The following is a 20,902-nucleotide window of genomic DNA, read 5'->3' on the forward strand; positions in this document are numbered from 1 at the left end:
TTAATCGCGCACTTTGAGATTGGTGATTATTCAATTGACTGCTTTTTTGCACTTCTGGATACATTTGGTGTGTAACTAAACTTGTGATAATTTGTACAGTGCGGGACAGCATAAATCCCCCCAATGCGCATGTCATTCGTAAACGCGCACAGTTTAAATTTGGTTTGGTCTACCTATTTCAAATTTGGTCCAGTGGTGTACAAGTTTATTTGCTACAACGAGCCAGCTTAATTTGATAAACGAAAGAGTTTCGTTCTCTCACGGCGAGAATAATGGAGACGCCTCCTCAAGTTCCCGTATTGTCCTACGAAAAATAGGAATATTGCCGTAGATGATTGAGAACTCGATGAAAGATTGTCACCATGATGTGCAACAAAACTGCAGAAATGGATTTTCGAGATTGTTTATTAATTCTGAGTTTAACCGCAAGAGGGGCCCCACTAAGGGTCTCACTTCGCGCCCTATCGTTTTTCATGCACGCGCTATTCGAATTCAGAAGTGTACCAAACGCTATTAGACACACAGGGTTAAATATCCACAGAAGCACATTTTGTAATTTTTCTCTAGATGCAGTGTGAATGACACTCAAAGATAGGCATGATAATAAAAATATACAATTGGTCACGTGATCTAGTTTACATAATACAAGACGCGACTGAAACATTATTCTAACATGTCTAAACACTTAAGTTCAATAGAAACGCTAGAAATTGTGTACTATCTGCGACACAACATCTGCGGCCCTTTTGACGGTCTGCGATGTCTCCCTACGGTAAAACTCGAAAAGCAACAACGACAGCATCTCTAGATCTACGATTCCCAAAGCTCTTACCCATTCATCCAGACAACTCCAAACATCATCATCGCTAAAAGACTGCACCGAATCGCTGTCCCTGTCTAGTGTTTCAGCGTCTGCCTCTGCCGTACATGCTGGTTCCGAAGGGGCCCCCTCCTCTTCAGATGGTCTAAGCTTCAGCTTTTTTTCATTCATAGCTTCAACTCTTTCTAGTTGTTTCTTTCTCTTACTCCAACGCATGGCGTCCATGATGATGGCAGTGAGGGGACTAAGAGAATACGGTATCCATGGCAATAATGTGCCATCAACCAATCGCAATGCAGCCACAGCTGTTAGACAGCCAATCAACACTCGCTAATCTAAATTCGTTATCTTGCAAACCACGTGGTCAAAACCGACGTCATTCTGTAGGGCTTCTCACGGCGATCACGTGCATATGTAAGAACGTCTATAAATACGCAGGGCGAATTTTCTAACGTGCGCTACGTTTGGGGGGATTTATGCTGTCCCGCACTGTACGGTCCGAGAAGTACGCACTGATATCAATGTATGCATTTCTACAAGCTTTCGTGCCAACAGCCTACATCCTCCTAATTAATTTTTTATTTACACTAGTAAATGTTTGCAGTTCTTTCTCGACCTTTTTTTAGCGTACACCACAATGTGTACGCACAGCTGTGTACAGTGAGAAAAGAATCCGGGAACGACGAAAGCAGAGTGCGAGTTCGTTCGTTTTGAAGAAAAGGGTTCAATACAGTAGATATCAGGTTATGGCCATTCTTGCATCGTTTACAGTCACTTTGGTGAAGATATCACGGAAAACGGAAGTGCCGGTTCTTCGCATCTTACGGTTGGATGTGGATGAGACGGAATCACTTTAGGACACGACATTGCGTCGTCTGTTTCACCGTATCTTTTGCTGTTTGTATCGACGTGCTCATATCTACTGTTGGTCAGATAGTAAGAGAACGACGACGAAGCGCATGCAATGAGCAGCAGCGAAGTGGACGAGAGTTGTAAAGTTTTGCAACGAAATTGTGGCCCAAGCGGCAGATGGACGATTGCGTTGTTTCTATCGTTAGTTGTGGGCAATTTTGTGTTTAGCGGTTTTCTGTTGTGGAAGCTCAGTGTTCAGGAGAAAAGATTTGAGAAAAGCGTAGAGAAGTTGCAGTTGGACTTGCAGGAACTTCAAGTAGAAAAAGAGGAAATGAAGCAGGTTTATGAGACGTTGTCTGAGTATGGAGGAGAAAGAGGGAAGAGGTCGGAACAATCTCCCAGTCAGTCGTCACAAGTTACAATCAACATTGCACACGTATTTGGGTCATTCATCAAACAGATGTGCAAACCAGAATCAGCAATTTGTATACCAGGTCAACCAGGAAGAGACGGATTGCCAGGTTTGCCAGGTAGAGATGGTTCAATTGGATTGCCAGGATTGTCAGGAAAAGATGGTTCAACTGGATTGCCAGGTCCACCAGGTAGAGACGGTCGTACAGGATTACCAGGACCAGCTGGAAGAAACGGCGAAGCGGGAAGGAATGGTGAACCTGGCAGTAAGGGATTATCAGGTAAACAGGGTCCACGTGGAATTGCAGGTAGGAAAGGAGACATGGGAGTGAGTGGAGAGAAAGGAGAAAGAGGAGAGAGGGGAGTCGGTGGACCACAAGGAATTTTGGGTCCTCGAGGAGAAAAAGGAGAAGAAGGAGACAAAGGTGAACGAGGGTATCCTGGTTTTAAAGGAGGGAAGGGTGGAAAGGGGGAGATTGGGTTACAAGGAGGAAAAGGAATGAAAGGAAACAAAGGGGATGAGCAGGATTTACATCAATTGTCTATCAATTATCAATTGTTTAATCTACCCAGTCAATGTTTACCATGGAATCATCGTGTTTTAAATGAAACTTGGAGACAAACATCTGAGCATTATTCTAAGACAACACGGCATTGTGATTATGCAGGTCATTCATTCAATCAACATGGTTTCACACCAGGCTGGCATTCATTCAGTCCTACAATAGGTAGAGCTATGCCAGAGAAGTGCACATCTGCTCGCTACTGTGGAACTAATGCATCAGGATGGTTAAAAGGATCTCACCCAAATGTAATTGGTCAAAAAATTTCAAGAACAGTTTGTTTTAGTTGGGGCAGCAATTGTTGTTTCAGGCAGACTAGTGTTGAAGTGATCAACTGTGGACAGTATGTCATATACAACTTACCTAACACTCCAGAATGCATTCTAGCTTACTGTGCTCGAGGACAGTGAAGAACAAGTTTCCTTTATCAAAACCATCACATGTACTTATCTTTGCATTTTTGTGTGTATCTATGCTTCTCTGACTAGACAGTGTCTGCTAAGAATGATTGTTGTAAGAGCTGCCTGTTGTGTAGGATTGCTGCATACAGTATGATGTGCTGCTAGATGGAAATTTTGTTATAAACATACACAGTTTGTGAGCAGAAATGTGGTTTGCTGTCTACAGTTAACAACAATATTTACCGGTGCAGCAATAGATAAATTGTTACTGGTTACTATGTATAACAGTTAATCTTTAAATTAATTAAATGTAATTACACGTGATCTAACATTTATAATAAAATAAACTTGATTAATTAATTAATTATATATTTGTAATTTAAATAATTAATAACATTAGTTATTTATTAATTGTATTCTTATCTTTTAGTAGTTTCTGTTTTGTAATTTACACGTATCCTCAAATTTCTAGTTACATACTCACAGCATAATAAATAATCAACATAACAAAAGTTACCAGAAATCCGGGAATTGTAACTATCCGGGCATTTTAATAATATCTATAACCCGTAATTGGTTTCTGCCTTTGTGACCGTCTTCCTCTGCCTTTCGTCAATGGAATCATTATATCAAAAAGCGAACAAGTAAACAACAAAACTAATTTCGTATTTCGCTTTATTCTTGCGACCTCAGATTTTTGTTTGTGTTTGCAGATTGTTGATGGAAGTTGAGAGTCACATATCATCTCTAGGGCACTCGTATTCGCCTCAACTTGAGCAGGAAATTGAGGGTAAATTAGAGGAGTTGTTCTCTGATATTCAGAGGTTGGAGCAGATGGTCGCTAAAGAACCACCTTCCAGGAAGCAGAGCGCCAAACTGTGAGATTTGTGGAATGAGAGGAGGGATGGTAGATGGGTAGATAGACAGACAGACGGACATACGTAACATATATACAGACAGACAAACGTACATACATACATGCATACAGATGGACAGACAGACAGAAGGTTTATTGGATATATATCATGTAAAGTGACATTGTCAAGTGTAAAAAGCAAAGTTTGCTTTAAAAATAGGTATTCGTCAATTTTTAGAAGACTAAGAGTAATGACAAGATTGGACATACACAGACAGACAGACAGACGGATGAACAGACAAGCTGTTTTATATCATTCCTATCTACAAGGGCACATGTGGTTCTTGCATACATTGTAAACAAAAGACAACGTGAAGAGAAACAAAGAAAAAGAGGAAATCATTGTTACAGTCAGTAAACTTGACTTAAACAGTGGAATGGCTTTTGCACGAGATCACAAAAAACATACGAGGATTGTCGTGTAGATCTAATGTAAGAGAGGAAGAAATGATGATCTTAACTTACCAAGAGATGCACTAGACACGCATGCACTAGGGTTACAGTAATGAGGGGCGTAGCGTGGCATGGGCTAGACCGAGCTATAGCCACCCATCATTTGTAGGCGTGGTCTTAACATTTCTGGACTTTAAATACGTCATGCTTGCGAATGCACTGTTGTGCTGGACAAGTAAACTGAGACAACCATCATTTCTATGGATTCTATCAAACAATGTGACAAAAGTTGCCATTTTCCTGACATTCTTACTCTCGTTTCTAATCCTTTGTTGCTAGGTCTGTTAGCCCAGTATCAGTGGCCTAACATGTTAACGTCTTATAACTTACCTAAAGTCTATAATGAGGCAAGAAAGACTCGATGGACTTGCACTACATGCACTTTAACTCTAGAACTGACGTTGATTAGGATGCAACCTTGGATACGTTTGTTAACAAACAACCTCTCAGAATGTCTTTCTTAAACATACAGGACATAATTAATGTATGTTTTGTGTTCCTCATGAGTACAGATATAATATACCATGATACTAAGTACGTTGTAGATATCAAATTCATGTGGTAATGAGACATTAATGTATACTATGGTATTCACAAACTTTTAGTGAAACCTCCCTAAATTGTCCAAGTTTGCATCACCTTTTTTCCAGTCTGGATACGCCACTGATTTAACATTTCAGTTAATTAAACTCAGTAAGAAGTGGGCGTGTCCTGTGGCAGCATGAAGTGTATCCCCCATTTCTAGAGATCACGATACACCCCTGCAGTAATATGTCTGTATTCCATACAGTCTAAACTAGACAAGAGCCAGGGGTGTACTCTTTTAGTAGCTTGGCATGGGCTAGACAGGCTATAGCTCCGCCCCCATTATTTGTAGGCGTTGTCTTAAAATTTGTGGACTTTAGACACGTAATGCTTGGAAATGGGTTTTAATATCGTGATACCAATCCTTCACGTGTGGGTCACATGTCCATGCAATACAAATTTAAATTTAGTTGACAAAGGAGTTTGTTATTATATTAATTGATTAAACTTATAAGCGACGCTTAGTTAGAACATCTGCATTTGATTTCTATCTTGTATATGGGTATTTTGGCTAGACACAAGCGTACGGTCTATACTTAGCTATCGATAGCATTATGCAGGCTTGCATCCGGTTTTGCCTGATCTTGTCTTTGTCAATTCTTCTAGCAGACGTGCATACACAGTTTTATGTTAAAGTAGACACGATTCAAGCAGGTGTTTGCATGCAGGTAGGTAGTTAACTATGTACACTGTGGGTCTGTCTGGGTGTGCATGTAAGGATATGTAGTGTGTGGATAAGTACAAACTAATAAAAAGTGGACGTGTCCCATAGCATCATAAGTCTATCTTTTCATTTCTAGAGGTCACGCTACTTCCCTGCTAGAGCCAATGTATATTGTATAGACGCTTCTCCATCATCCACTAACTAACCATACAAGAAGCATATCATCATGCATATGTACAGACAGGCAGACAAACAAGCTTACAGACTAATAATACGTAATATGTTTGTATACCATGTATGTATACTTTGTCTAAAACAGTTAGATGGGTTGCACAATTTGGTTGATTATTTGTGGTTAAATGAATTTGTTTCTTGTACAGACGAGTTGAACAATTGTCATATGATTGTCAGCATCTACATAGTACTCTTAGGACGTTCCAACAGAAGCAGCGGCTCAAGGTATGGAGATGTACACAATAAGGAGTAATTGAAATGTCGTGTTGGATGCAGCGTGATGTTGTGATAGGAAAAGGAAGAGCACGATAGGAATGAATTGTTGTCAAGGAGATTTACAGCAAGTGTACGGATGTACACACACACACACACACACACACACACACACACACACACACACACACACACTTGACTTGACTTGACTTAACTACAGCTGCCAGTGTCTGGCCAAGACGAGGTAGTTACTGTCTGCACTGATGTCTCTGTATGTCCTTGAGCCACCGGAAGCGTCTTCCACATGTGCAAGACAGGGGAAGTTGACTGCTGTCGTTTTCTGAACAGCGTTTGCCATGATGACAGTTAAGCCTTTGGAATCCTGGCTTGGATTTGAAGCACCGTTCACATTGACTGCAATGGCAGCAACAGCATGTCTTATCAGGCTCCGGTATTCGACTTGAGGTACAATCAGTGGAGGCAAGTGATGATGACCGGATCGATAATAGAGTCGATGATGATGACATAGTCAAAGAAGAAGAAGAAGACACATTTAAACATTTATGTATTGCCAGTCCACCCCTACTTTTCAGCCACCGATGACACTTGGCACATTGCACTGCGCCTGGTTGCTCACACAGAGGCAGTTGGTGTTCCACAATCCACTTGTGCCGTTTCATACCTGAATGACTGCGAAAGGAGCGGCAACACACAGCACATGAAAAGGATTGTTCAGTAGAGGTACGTGTAACTTCACAGCCTGACATGAAGCTCGCCATTCTGGATGTTTCTGTGCCAGGTGATACCAATTCTCTAGTTTTAACAACTTTAAGTCAGTCTGGATCCTGTCTTTCCATCTGAGGCAGGGCTCCTGAGCTGGTCTAGAATGTGACAGCCACTCAAATAATAGTTTCTTTGGTAATCTGATTGCAGGCATTGGAGCAACATGTCCTAACCACTGAAGGCGGCAGCGATGAAGGACGTCAGACATCAGACTTACATCGTCCCATCTTTGTTGAAGATCAGTATTGGTAGTATGTTTAAGCTCCTGGTCCCATCGAGTCACATGTCTAAAAAATCTTAACTGTCACTCAGAGGTCACGCTCCTAGCTGTTAAGCTGGGCCCTGTGCGCTACTCAGAGAACTCTGGGCCTGCGATAGCAAACTCTTGGATCCGGGCCAGGCACTCGCAGGAGCACCGACTTGTGAAGCCAACTGTGGTGTGAGCACCCGAAGTCTCACCAGGACCCCAGTTGCTGATGTCACGTCACAGTCGATGGCCGCTTAGGACCTCAGTCAATGACCAGGTACTCATTTATGCTCCTGAGTCAAGAGAGGAAATTGTGTGTTAGTTTCTTGTTTAAGGAAATTATGCAAGTCACACACACACACACACACACACACACACACACACACACACACACACACACACACACACACTTGATTTGTATGGTTTTTCTATGACTTGTGGATCTGTGAGATTTGATTTCTTGCCAGTCACATGATATGTGGATTAGATGCCAATGAAATCTCATCTTGCAGGAGACACCAATAGCTAAGTCTGACTCTCGATCATGTGTGACAGACAGCTGTTGGAATGTTAATTCTTAGTGCATTGGACTGATTTTTAAAGCAGCTGTTTTGACAGACAGACAGACAGACAGTCAAACAGACAGACAACAGATAGACAGACAGACAGACAGATAACATCCTCAATCAACAAGACAGGCTGCATGTGTCAGGTCTCTGCTAGGCAGAGGAGCAGGAGCATGGCTTGATAGCATTCCAACCTCATCAAAGTTTGCGGTTAATTAACTCTAGCCATGTTTGTCTAGCAACAAGATTGTGGGTGGCGTGTGATATACTTGCTTCTGTTGTTGAGAAATATGAGTATGGAAGAAATATTGACAGGGAAGGGTTTCACCTATTGACATGTAAGTCTGGTGGAGGGCCCATTTGGTCCCACAACTCCATTGTTAGTGTCTGGCGTGATTATCTGCAAGAGGTGAATACAACTTATTGAAGAGAGCCTAGAGATCTATATGACGGCACAGAGTCACATCTTGACATCATAGCATTTGATTCTAAAAACGGCAGATATCTTGAATTAGATATATCTGTTGCTCATCCGTGGAATGCTGACATACTACTTAGAGCAGCTGAAGAAGACAAAGAAGCAGCACAAATGAGAGAAATGGTAAAATTGCAGAAATATGGAAAGGAAGTAGATATATTTGGAAATGGCTCAAACTGGGACACCTCTAGTGTTTGAACATTATGGGAGATGGGGTGAGCACGCCATCAAGTTTCTTTGTCACCTGTCTGAACTGTCTGTGGATGAATACGACTGCAAGAACAGCACGGAATTCAAGTCTCTCTGGCCTCGAGCTTTTTCTGTAGTTCTACAGCGATGTAACGCCGCGGGTACTGTCAAGAAAACTGTGTAGACTTGCTAGAACTAGTAAATCAGATTTAGACTCTTATTACAAACAATTGGTACAGTAGTTCATTAATTGCTTTGCTGTTGCTGGACAATATTTAGCCTGTACTAGCAGTTGCAATATGCAAATATATGTATTGACAGACAGACAGACAGACAGACAGACAACAGACAGACAGACAGAGAGCGGGCACAAGTTTGTCAAGAGATCAACCTACAGAATGCCATCGAGCAGTTGTTGTGATTGTGACAAGGAACTGGACATCCAAGGATACCCACTTGTAAGACTGGGGGTGGTCCAGTGCACACTCACAACTCAATTGTGTCAGCATGGTCTAACTGACTTTTCAACTCAACTTGTCGCACAAACTAGAGCCACAATACCGATATGTCAACAGTGAGAAGAGGTTGGACATCCTCGTTTATGACCCAGATTCAGGTGCAGACATTGAATTAGATGTGTCGTTGGCTCATCCATGGTGTTTGGACTCAGTGAAGGCAGCCTCCAGAGAAGAAGGAGTAGCAGTAATGAAACGAGAGGAGAAGAGGCAAAGTTTAATTCTGAGCTGCTGCCAGAAGGGTCCTGCCTATTGGTCATTCCTCTTGTTTTCCAACATTTTGGCCGTTGGGGTGAACAAGCTGGCAAAGAGTGCAAGAGATGATGAAAGAAAACAAAATGAGACCGACTTCAAGACCAAGTGGTGATCAATCATTTCAGTGACACTACAACGTTGCAATGCAAAAGTCGTCTTTGACAAACTCATTAACATAGCGAGATTAGAACGTCGAAATGTATTGTGCTCAGTGTAGTTTGTATGCTTCAGGAAAGTAATGGTCTTGTTGTGTTAGTGTTAGGTTGCTCATGATGTAAACGTTTGATTTAAATGGAAAATATATGTATGGAGACAGAAAGATGGACATACATACATACAGACAGACAGACGGACATACATACATGATCTTGATGATGGTTGTCCACTGATTTCAGTGATGACAACCGGTCAATGAGAGTGATAGAAGATAGGGACATAATGAGTAAAGTACAAGGAGAGATGGACAAAGCGGAACCTGCGCATAGAATGGTTTATAGTGAGTAAGACTTGCACAATATCAGACTCACTCTCTCGTCCTAGATTACCAAGTACATACTGGGGCAGGAGCTGGAACAAGCATGCAAGCAACTAGGACGCAGTGGTTTGCCAGAGAATGACTGATGGGCCTTCATTCCTGCCATAAAGTACACCACAGTACTATACTGCTGTAACCCCATGAACAAAGAGCACGATAACAAGCCTGTTGTCTTTGTCATCGCGTCACAACAGAGCATAATCCAAGACCATAGATCGTGATACATGGATCAGTACCGAGGCGTATGACCTCAAGTTAGCGCAGGCTTATTTGATGGCTGCCTGTACTCGCCATGTCACAGTACTGTCAACGAGCTTTGTGGGTTTTCTTTGGGAACAGTAGCACCACCTACTGTCCCGCCACACCCTGGTGGTACTGCCACTGCAGGTCCATGACTGCTTATCCGTCAGAAAAAAATTCATTCATTAAAATTGTTTTCTGCCTATACTATATCACAGCTAGCCCTCATATCTGAGGGTTGTTGCACTATCCACCACCTGTGGACACGCACAGTATCATGCAGCTTTGCCCTGAGACATACAGATACATAGATATACATACATACATACGGACAGACAGACAGACGAACAGACAGACAGACGGTTTATGTTCATGTATCATGTAAAAGTGACATCATCAAGTGTAAAAGCAAAGCTTGCTTTAAATAGCTATTAGCCAGTTCTTAGAAGACTAAGAGTTGGAACAAGATTGGACATACACAGACAGACAAACAGACAGACAAACGGACATACATATTTACAGACAGACAGATGGATGGATAAACAGACAAGCTGTTTTATATTTTCCAATCTGCAAGAACAACCGTATGGTGCAAACCTACTGCAACCACCAGACACTAATTATAAAAATTAAAAATATTTATAGATGGTATGTAAGTGCACAAACAGTGTGTAAACAAAAGACAGAAAGAAAGAAAAAAAGGAAGTCATCGTTACAGTTAGTAAACTTGACTCAAACAGTGGATGTTTGTTGCACCAGATTGTGAAAAACATATGAGAGATTGTCTTGCAGATCTAATGTAAGAGGATCTTAACTTGGATACATTTTTTCTATACAGTCCAAACTAAGGCTGTTTAACAGACCACAAAAGCCAATCTATATTGTATAGAGTCTAGAGATGTTTGTCCACCATCCACGTAGTGATCATCAGGCATATGTTCAGACAGACGGACAAACAAACTTACAGACAGACAAACGAGCTCGACAGCCGGAGCAATCGCCGACCGTTTCAATGCCGATCCGCTCACAAAATCCACTTGCGTTCTCTTGGTCTTCTCTTTCTCTTTCTTGTCGTACTGCTCCTTCTGCAAGCGTCCTAGAGCATCAAAATAACAGTCCCAACCCCAATTTGTCTCGTCAAACATGCGATGCTCAAAATTCAAGCCTAACTCGTCGAGTCCAAGGAAAGTGACGAGTTTTCATAAATACTTGGATTGTGGAAGTCTTTCTGTTTCTGTATGCTCTCGTTCAGTTGTATGTTTCTCTGTCTTTGCTTTTTCAATAAATTAGTTATCTTGGATTGTAACTCGGGTTTGCATTGTCTGGAAGGAGCCGGTGGTAGGTTGACACGAGGTGGACGGTGAGATTTTGTCAGGTTGTTGGTGGTTGGTGCCCCTGGGAGGAGGGGAGAGCCGCTACTGAATGGGGATGTACCTTCGAAGTCATCTTGAAGTGGATAGAGAATGTGACTTGTGGGATGGTCGTTGGACTACAGAAAAACATGTTGGTGTTACACAATGTGAAATGCAGAGTTTGAGAAGGTTTGACTTGTATGTCTCGTCTGTCCGTGGCATTGATTTGTCATCTTCCTATCTGTCTGTCTGTCCTGCCCATCATTTGTAGTGTTCAAGTGTATTATCTAGTCTGGCTATCACAAAGAAATTAATTTAATTTAAAAAATTAATATAAATAACATTAAATTAATATAAAATAGGCAACTAGACTAACAACTAATATATTAATTTATTTATTTTATTAATAATATTGTAATTAAATATTTAATTTAATTTGCATATTTGCTTTGAAATCAACTCACCACTTTTCCCGCCATTTCATCTTCATTCTCACTGTCCAAGTCATCGCCCTCCCACGCGTAACACCAATGACACAACGGGAGCTGCCTGTATCCGGGTCCTTACAACAACATTCCTCAGTAATGACGCCGACGCGCTTGAAATGCGTTGGAACTTCATGAAACTTCCAGACAAGAGAATCGAACTAGCACTGGCCTCAAGACTTCGGAATTGTCCAGTTCGCTGTCGTCACTGATTTCTGCCTTCAAGTTCACGTCCTCCTCGTCTGAGTCGCCGTGATAGGTCACAAGCTGGATGAGACATCTGAATAGATGAAGAGTCGTTTACAAACTACATTCAGTTCATCACAATCCAAACTCACACACTCACAAACAGACAAACACACGGAGACAGCCTCACTCAAATCGACAGACACAGACAAACACACAGAGATACAAACACACAGACAGACATACTCACACTCAAATGGACAGACACATAGACAGATAGACTCATACTCAGATGGACAGACACACTAACAAACACCTGAAAACATCACAGCTTTGCTCTGCTGTGCTACGCAAGTTGTAACAAACTTACTGACTAAAACGAGTGACCAACAAAAAAGAAACAGTCAAACAGACCAACAGTAAACTACACAGTAAGTACTTTGACTCCTGAGAGCACACCGGTGGTTGAAACACTGAAATCCAAGTATGCAATCATCTCTGGTGTTAGTGCACGATAAAACTTGTCAAGCTTCCTCTTCTGTGGATCCTCTGTCTCAAGAATAGGTGGGAGAGACTTCACGTCGAGTGTGCTGATAGCCTCTTTTGTCCTTAACATTTTGGTGATACGTTGAATTGTTAGAATGGCAACTGACTTGCTGACTTCGACGATCATTTTGACTGTTGGTAATGTCGTTGCGATGTTCAATGGAGATAGAGGTTGCACGGGAACGGGAACGAGACCAACAAGAAGGCAGCCATAGAAAGCAACAACAAGCTCAATACCTAGAGAAGAGGAAAGACATTGAAATATCTACACTCATATATGCACACACACACACACACACACACACACACACACACACACACACACACACACACACACACACACACACACACACACACACACACACACACACTTCACCAACCTGGAGGATAAAGAAGAGTTATGTGGTCTCCTGAGCTCAGGTTTGCTCTCTCCAAGCAAGCAGCTCCAATTCTCTCTGCTTTCTTCATGAACTGCACGCAGGTCATAGTTTGCACTACAGCACCCTAAGAGCAGGCATCATTCGTAGTTGTGAGCACACACATGCACATATAAACAAACAGACAGACAGACAGACAGACGATAGACACACACACCGTGACACGCGTGCACACACACACACACACACACACACACACACACACACACACACACACACACAAATGGACAAATGTTAAGCCCTCCACGTCTTTCGACGTCGACCTTGAGGTCAGTTGCGGAGATAGCTCCCCGTGCCTCTAGAGACAGGGCCTCCATGTGCTTCATGGAGTCTTAGGGCCAGCGCTACAATCCACCTGGAGCTTGGCCAGAGTCATCTAGGGGCACTGACAATGGCGCAGCTCTGGGACTGGACACCAAGGCCCACACATACCCGTCTGCTGCATGATGTTGCTGCCAAGCCAGCGGTCTTGTCCACCCCAGTCAATGACCAGGTATTCATTTATACTCCTGAGTCGAGAGAAGCAAGTGTGGGTGAGTTTCTTGCTCAAGGAAACTGCGACAGTGTCAACTCTACCAGGATCGAACCTTCAACCCTCATCACGGAATACAAGATCCCGGATGTCATCACCAACGCTTTACCATCTGCTCCACCCCCCCCCCCACACACACACACAAACACAGACCTTTCGTTCAGCAACGTAAAGAGTACGTAATCAGGAGTCGTTTCTGCTCGCCAACGAAGCACCTCAGACAAAAACTGATATCTTCCTGCACCATCTGTCGTCAGCCATCGGTTCCATTGGCCTCCCTTCAGCCAATGCAGACTTCACACCCGTCACAATGTCCCCAATCATATGAGCAGCACCACTAACATCTAACAACACAAAACACATCATAACAACTGACATACACCAACTGTTGCCTCCATCAATCCATCTGGCTGTCTGTCTGTCTGTCCATTTGTTTATCTGTTTGTCTGTCTGTCTGTCTGTCTGTTCGTCCATCAGTCTCTGTTTGTCCTTCTGTCAAATTTTCATATATTTTTATACATCAAAGCTAATACAGGTGAAACTAAAGTAACAGCTAATGAACAACAAGTGTCACAACTACAATTACAATTACACAAATAACAATCTAATATATAAAGCTCAAATTGTCTGTCTGTGTGTGTGTGTGTGTGTGTGTGTGTGTGTGTGTGTGTGTGTGCATGTTCGCGTTTGGCGGCCCACGTCTTTTGTCCGTTCGCAACTGAAATCGGCACGCACACTCGGCACGCACAGGGGAAGGTTTGCGTAAAAAATTTTAAAAAATTACGCACCGGGTCCCCTTTTGAGGGATCGACCCCCGCGTAAAATTTCTCGACGACGCAAACGCTACACATTCCGGTTCATTCAAACACACGCCCGCACCAGTCCCGTGTAGACCCTATGCATCGCCGTCCTTCTCAAAGCTTCGAGCGATCGAATATCTCTTGCCGACGAAACCTACTCTTCTATCGCTTGCGTTTTTTTCCAAATTCTGATCGCATTTGCACCGAATCCAACATACACGTTTTCTGCAGCAAGCGCTACACGGGGAGTGTGTCGATTTCTATCGAAACAAGCGCGAAGAGCAAGATTCGAATTCATTCAGCATATCCGGGACCTCGTAACAACGATTGCACGTGACGTGTCCACAGACCTATCCTTACACTACAGTATCTTGCCCGTACGAAGGACGGGCCATGGATCCTAGTTAGCATTAAAAAGCTCCCCTACGGAGCCTACAAACCGAAATTTAGTTTACTGAATTGAAAGTTGAACAACATCTAAACTCTGGTCAGTATTCTGTCCATATGTTACTCTGATCATCTTTCTAGCCAACACCGAGGCATTGCAACGCTGAAGTTGTACTGACAAGCGTCTTCTCCAATGTGTTTTAAAATCTGAGGGATTGTTTCTTCCTTCTTCATCTCTATATAGTTTGGAAAGTTTATTGAGGAACGTTGATGCTTCTTCTCCCCACCCACCAAAGTGCTCGAAAACTAGTGGAATAAGGGTAGGAGTGTACCCTCCAGGCAACTGCTCTTGAGAATATTTGCTATGTTTGATGTCTTCTCTTCTTGTTGCTGCAGCTCCATCCGTAGTTGCTGCACTTCGCAGAATGTCCTGGCTCCAGGGGTGAGCAAGGGCCACATCAAGCTCGACATTTCCCCCACATGTTGAGTCAAACACAACAATGTCTGCTCTATTGTTGGATGTTGTATATCTATCTTTTGGTTCAATTTGATGCTGGCATTGTAGACTGCTCATGCATTCAGACCAGCACAAAACAACAGAATTGTGAGACCAAACTGGGCCTCCACCCATTTTGCATGTTAGTAAATGGTACCCTTCAACATCTAGTGACTTTCCACATTCACATTTAGTGGCCCAAGGTGGTAAAGACAAAGGTAGACCCAATCTGAGAGAAGCCGCCAAGACAAAATTGCCAGATGAAAGTGCAAACTTCTCTGAAGATGGAATGGAATCTAACCATGCTCCTGCTCCTTTACCTCTAATTGAACGCAATCGTGCTGCATCTCGGTTAGAACCAGTTTCAATCAACTGATCTGCTTTCGATTGTACAAATTCTGTTGTTAGACGATGTTGCAACTTTTTGTGTTAGGCAACAAATCCGACAACGTTGAAATATCTTTGAGATGGTGTTCTAAAGTTAGCCCAATATCACTCGCATGATTAGATGATGTCACTAGAGAGTTGACTTGATCTTGAAGAACAGGAAAGCGATCAGGCAATAGCTTAAGAGAATGTGCCCAGCTGGCAACAAAAGCAAAGGGTGCCACTTCGTTTAGGGAAGTCATACCAAAACCTCCTAGTCTTACTGGCAATGTTGCTTGCTTCCACATATTTCCAGTGATGTCAACATTTCCTAGCAAACAAGAGAAGGTAGATTTGTTTGCTTGTCGTGGATAGTAGCTGCCTGTGCCAGTGTTTCTGGACACGTTCCTCTTGCTAAGTGATTTAGCCGTGTGGTATGACAGTATCTAAGAAGCAACATGGATGCTTGCACATTATCCAAGTCGACAAGCTGTCTACAAAGATCATTCCCTTTTTCTGCAATAGTGGAACATGCTCGTGCAACATATTCACGTTTCCCAATTGGTGTTCCTAGTATCACAATGCCTTCACTCGAAACAGGTATGGTATATTCAGAAGAGAAGGTGTCTTCTTTGTCGTATGAACAGTATATTTCACATTTTGTTTCCTGTATTTCCAATCCTATTTTGAAAAATTCAGGTTGAAGAGTGGAAAAAGCATCAAGGACATGTTTTGCTGGTCCAACTAAGAAAACGTCATCAAGATAAGCTAGCACTCTTATTGCTTGGAAATTGCTTTGCAAATCAACCAGGGTTTGTTGTATGCCTAAAGAAAACAGAACTGGTCCTAGAGGATCTCCCTGATGGATGCCTTCTTGAGATGACAAAATAACAGGGACGTTGTTCTGTAGGAAGACCAGAGGACCAAACCCAGAATACATTTGCATGACATGATTTGTCAAGATAGGAAAAGATTTCATCACTTGTTGCAGCAAATGGGAGCGGTGGATTGAATTAAAGGCATTTTTAGCATCAGTCTTCAGAACAATCCAGTCATTGTTGGCTTCTAGTAGAAGCTGAATATGGTGTAAAAGAAGATCTATTCCTCCCTCTGTTGACACTCCATGCTGCAGAGGAGAAAAGAAATTCGAAAATTCACTTTTCATCTGTGCACAAATACATTTTGCAGTAATTCTTCTGAACACTTCTCCAATAGCTATTGGTCGAACGTCTCCTGAGGCTTTGGGCAAAGCAATCAGCCGTGCTGAGGACAACAACCTGGCAATTGAAACAGGGACTGATCCATTGGCAATACAAGAAAAAGCAAAATGCAACTGTTCAGCAGAAACTGTGTCGGAAGCAATAACTTTTAGGTGTTCATATCGCCATCCTGATGGGCCACACCCTGAGCCTCTTGGTGATTTCTTGATGGAATTAAACATATGTTGTTTTGACAAACTGATATGCATAGCAGGCGATGGCATGTCCGGAATGTCAAACACCCGGATAGGATGCTTCTCAGCAAGCTTGTGAGCTGTATCTGGAGTAGCTGGAGCTAATCCTGAGCTTGTAAGAACACAAGCAGCTCTTGAAAGTTCACCACATCGGACCAGACTTAGGGCAGCTCTCTTGACGTGATCTCTGGAGTTAGCTTTAGCATTCCCTTTCTTCGTGTCTTCTCTACCGCTAGACAGTAAGTCCTCCCATTGGAAGTTACGGAACTGCTTATACATGGATTGCATGACAGATAGTTTTGCTTTTCCGCCCCTTGTAAGCGGTTGTAATACCATACGCGGTATCAGCAGCAGCAATTTCCAGCCTGTTTCATCTGTTGGGTCATTTCTGATCTTTCTGAAGGCTACTGAACAGCAATCCAGGAAGTTAGCTTTCATAGCAGGTTTGATCTTCTGCACCGTTCTCGCTGGAATCATTTTGAGGATCTCCTCCGATGATAAAGACCGGATGTACTCCCACGCTTCAGTTTCCCATGAAAGAGAAGCAGAAGACGTATAAGTTTCTGGTAGCACACCACGGGTTAGAGGCGCCTCAAAAGTAGGTAAGGTGTGAGCATTCTTTGAAGATGGTGATGGATTTGAAGGACATTGGCTGGAAACAGATTCAAATTCAAAACCAACGGTCGAGCAGGAAAGTTTCTTCTTGCATTGTGACAGATGTTGCCCAAGTTTCGCAAACAACTTTGAGCAATGGTGACATTTCGAAAGGTTCAAACGAAAGACAAACAAATCCGGGATGTCGTTAGCTATGGCGCGCCATTTGTGCCGTAATTCGCTATTTCTACTTAAGTAGAAATAATTCTACTTAAGTGAAATTCAATTCTACTTAAGTGAAATTCAATTCTACTTAAGTGGAATTCATTTCCACTTAAGTAGTAATCAGTTGACTTCAGTAAAAATGATTCTACTTAAGTAGAATTCATTTCCACTTAAGTAGTAATCAGTTGACTTCAGTAAAAATGATTCTACTTAAGTAGAATTCAGTGGTCTATTTTCACTAAAGTAGAATTCATTTCCACTTAAGTGGAATTCAATTCAACTGAAGTGGAAATAACAAATTTCACTTAAGTAGAAATGGATTTCTACTTCAGTAGAAGTGCTGATTTCTACTTCAGTAGAAATGAATTCCACTTAAGTGGAAATGAATTCCACTTAAGTAGAATTGAATTTCACTTAAGTAGAATTGAATTTCACTTAAGTAGAATTATTTCTACTTAAGTAGAAATAGCGAATTACGGCACAAATGGCGCGCCATAGTTAGCATCGTGAGATTGTCTGATATGACAAAGAACTCGCTGAATCTGGCCTTTGAAGGCACAGGAAACAACCGGACAACTTTCAAAGTCAGACTTATGATCAGGCATAACCAAACATTGTTCAAAAGAAATACAGATGAAACGAAGACCACGTTCAAAACCTTGGCATGTTCAAGCCACATCCGGGGTCTGTCTGTCCATCCATCCGTCTGTCTGTTCGTCCTTCTGTCTGTCTGTCTGTCTGTCTATCTGTCCTACAATGTATCTAACTCCGTTCCCACTACTATTGACACTTACTATCGCGTTGTCTTGGCTGTAGCAGGTTCGTAATTGCTCTACAAAACAACAACAACCCTCAAAAGCAACATCAACAACACAAACTGTATGTTGATCAACTGATGTGGCGACAGAGCAGATTAACCGGACGCAGCGAGCCATCAATAAATCACTGATTGCACTCGAGTACATTCGGAATATTGCGATGTGTCTAGAAAACGAAGAAACTCAACACACACACAACACACACACACACACACACACACACACACACACACACACAACACACACACACACACACACACACACACACACACACACACACCATTGGCATCGAGTTGGGCATCATGAGAACAAGCGCATACACATAAATCAATGACTTCACATACACACACAACGGCCACAAACAGTACACTCACATTATGTATCATTTCAACAGCCGGTAGTACATTACTCATCCACTGAAATGCCTGCAAACAGAAAGAGCATATACAGTGAGTAGTGTGTTCAACTTCAACTGCACTGTGAATCATCTGCTCCTCAAACTCAACAGTAATCTACATCATCACTAGTAAATGAAGCTGTGTTTACACCGTCGCTTCACAGTTACGAGTGTGTGTGTGTGTATTTATTTTGAATATTAATGTAAATTTTATTACTTTTTGTCTACATCTATTGTCATTATCATTAATTAATCATTAGCTTGTTGCTAGAATGTATAATTCTTTGAAAACACAACACAGGGATGCATAACTAACTAAATATCATCAATGTCCCACACTACTTCCAATTCAGCAGATGCACATGCGTGACAGCTGCGTAACTCTTGCACGAAGCGAGCTTGTTATGCACGTCATTTCTGAATTTTGCATTGAGGTGGACGTGATTATCATGCTTTCGTTGAGCCGTTGCTATCATCTTTCGTTCCGTTAATTCGTGGCTAGAGATCGACGTACGTCTCCTACCTGCATGCAAAATAACTGTGAAGCGACATAGTGTATAGCGACCGCATACAAAGAAAGCAGCGTTACTAACGTTTCCTACGAGTCTTTCTTGCAAGAGGACGTCAATCGTTCATCATTAGTACTACTTAGTAGTTACACCTCTAGCTAAAAGCGTGTTCACACCGGGCCTAATCATGATTAGTGGAGGGCCATTCTAATGCCATAAAGAGTAGCATTACAACCACATTACTAGTGTTTGCACGTGACTTTGGCACGTGAGGTAGTATACAAAAACAGCATGCCGCCGATGTCTCTGATGTGGTGTTGTATGTTTAAAAGTACAAACGCAGCAACAACATGGCGACGTATACAGAAGTACAGGCAGATGTCTACTACGTGTGTGCCTGTACACGTGACAACTTCCTGCTGTTCCTAAAGAAGCTGCCAGAAAAAGCAAGCTAAATGTTTCCCTCTTTAAAACCTAAATAAATGGATTCGTCAAGACAATTCACGCAAATTCCTGCCGGATATGACCAAAGAAAACTGTTGAGGCTAATTACACTCACGTGCCTACGTGACTTACTAATCAAAAATAGTTAGTGGTGTGAACACACTTGCGTTAATGTTGGCCTAATCATAGTTAGCATAATCATAGTTAGTCCAGATGTCGGTGTGAACACGCTCTAAAACATATTTGCTCTCTTGAAGATCGCGGATGATGCGATGCATGTTGGTCGTGCGCATGCATGCATGGTTCCATGGGACCTTCGCTTGGCTTCTTGAAGAATGATAAATTCGTTTGTGTTGCGATTCTTCTGTACAAAAGTAACAGACGTGTACAACTATTACCTGAACTTTACTCTGCGCTTCTCAGTTTGACGACGGTTTGACCTTATTAACGTTTTTACTATGGATATGACATCTCAGCTTTTCTGTCATAATGCGTGGGATTGTTATGTCACCCATTGTTGGTGTCCCAATGGACTGCTGATTGGCTCAACAAATTCCCGAGAGTGATTCACGCCGATATGCTATTGTTACGTCACCTACTCTTCGCGTCCCAAAACGACTGCTGACTGGCTCAACTAATCCTCTGGCGTAACACACGCTTACAAACTTACATAGATAACGACACACGGACAGACAGACCGGAAGTCAATTCAGTCCGTTTAGAGTGAGCTTCTCACAAAGCAGTCCACCACTTAATGTGGTGTCCTTATTTTACGCTCGTAGCTTAATTAATATCAATAACTCACCTCATCCTCTGAGCAGCCGGGTCTTTATTCGGCTACAATAACCACTCGTTCGACGTGCAGCACAGCGAGAGAAAACACGGCAATCCTGCAACACAAATGAGCAACAATCACACACCCGTGTGTATTACATGTGCACACTAGGTATCCCAT

The 20,902-nt window shown here is 42.3% G+C and overlaps 4 protein-coding genes across 5 annotated transcripts; 2 read left to right on the plus strand and 2 right to left on the minus strand.

The window, feature by feature from the left end:
* The first annotated feature begins 1,624 nt into the window (after positions 1–1,624).
* On the plus strand, positions 1,625–3,254 carry LOC134194005 (collagen alpha-1(XXI) chain-like). The gene has a single exon (XM_062662897.1). The coding sequence runs from the start codon at positions 1,785–1,787 to the stop codon at positions 3,054–3,056; it is 1,272 nt and encodes a 423-aa protein (XP_062518881.1). The 5' UTR covers positions 1,625–1,784; the 3' UTR covers positions 3,057–3,254.
* Positions 3,255–3,635: 381 nt separating this feature from the next.
* Positions 3,636–6,311, plus strand: LOC134193724 (Golgi SNAP receptor complex member 2-like). The gene is made up of 4 exons (XM_062662559.1): positions 3,636–3,691; positions 3,761–3,925; positions 6,046–6,124; positions 6,192–6,311. The coding sequence occupies exons 1-4, from the start codon at positions 3,663–3,665 to the stop codon at positions 6,309–6,311; spliced, it is 393 nt and encodes a 130-aa protein (XP_062518543.1). The 5' UTR covers positions 3,636–3,662.
* A 4,381-nt stretch (positions 6,312–10,692) lies between these two features.
* Positions 10,693–20,832, minus strand: LOC134194017 (uncharacterized). Of its 2 annotated transcripts, XR_009972134.1 has the most exons (9): positions 20,753–20,832; positions 18,972–19,022; positions 18,673–18,763; positions 18,574–18,611; positions 13,612–13,802; positions 12,870–12,993; positions 12,383–12,726; positions 11,737–12,037; positions 10,693–11,409 (listed from the first exon to the last, which is right to left on the minus strand). XR_009972134.1 is itself a non-coding variant. In XM_062662913.1 (6 exons), the coding sequence occupies exons 4-6, from the start codon at positions 11,749–11,751 to the stop codon at positions 10,775–10,777; spliced, it is 576 nt and encodes a 191-aa protein (XP_062518897.1). In that variant the 5' UTR covers positions 11,752–12,037; positions 12,383–12,726; positions 12,870–12,993; positions 13,612–13,867; the 3' UTR covers positions 10,693–10,774. The 2 variants fall into 2 exon arrangements, 1 of the variants encoding a protein (XP_062518897.1); XM_062662913.1 differs by lacking the exons at positions 18,574–18,611; positions 18,673–18,763; positions 18,972–19,022; positions 20,753–20,832 and having other exon boundaries at positions 10,693–11,016; positions 11,091–11,409; positions 13,612–13,867.
* On the minus strand, positions 15,839–20,902 carry LOC134193725 (uncharacterized). Its single transcript, XM_062662560.1, has 7 exons — positions 20,889–20,902; positions 20,795–20,837; positions 19,065–19,109; positions 18,972–19,022; positions 18,574–18,611; positions 16,253–17,612; positions 15,839–16,174 (listed from the first exon to the last, which is right to left on the minus strand). Exons 1-7 carry the CDS (start codon positions 20,900–20,902, stop codon positions 15,839–15,841), a joined length of 1,887 nt encoding a protein of 628 aa, XP_062518544.1.

The sequence above is a fragment of the Corticium candelabrum genome, chromosome 18, assembly GCF_963422355.1.
Source record: "Corticium candelabrum chromosome 18, ooCorCand1.1, whole genome shotgun sequence".
Lineage (NCBI taxonomy): Eukaryota > Metazoa > Porifera > Homoscleromorpha > Homosclerophorida > Plakinidae > Corticium > Corticium candelabrum.

Coding starts and splice junctions, on each gene's coding strand:
- LOC134194005 (XM_062662897.1), top strand. CDS start 1,785: ATGAGCAGCAGCGAAGTGGACGAGAGTTGTAAAGTTTTGCAACGAAAT.
- LOC134193725 (XM_062662560.1), bottom strand. Junction 18,612..18,971: donor CTGTTGAAATGATACATAAT/GTGAGTGTACTG, acceptor GTTGTTTTGTAG/AGCAATTACGAACCTGCTAC. Junction 16,175..16,252: donor ATCTTGATGACGTTTTCTTA/GTTGGACCAGCA, acceptor TTGGAAATACAG/GAAACAAAATGTGAAATATA.
- LOC134194017 (XM_062662913.1), bottom strand. Junction 11,017..11,090: donor ACTTTCCTTGGACTCGACGA/GTTAGGCTTGAA, acceptor TTGATGCTCTAG/GACGCTTGCAGAAGGAGCAG.
- LOC134193724 (XM_062662559.1), top strand. CDS start 3,663: ATGGAATCATTATATCAAAAAGCGAACAA. Junction 3,692..3,760: donor TTATATCAAAAAGCGAACAA/GTAAACAACAAA, acceptor TTGTGTTTGCAG/ATTGTTGATGGAAGTTGAGA. Junction 6,125..6,191: donor AACAGAAGCAGCGGCTCAAG/GTATGGAGATGT, acceptor ATGTTGTGATAG/GAAAAGGAAGAGCACGATAG.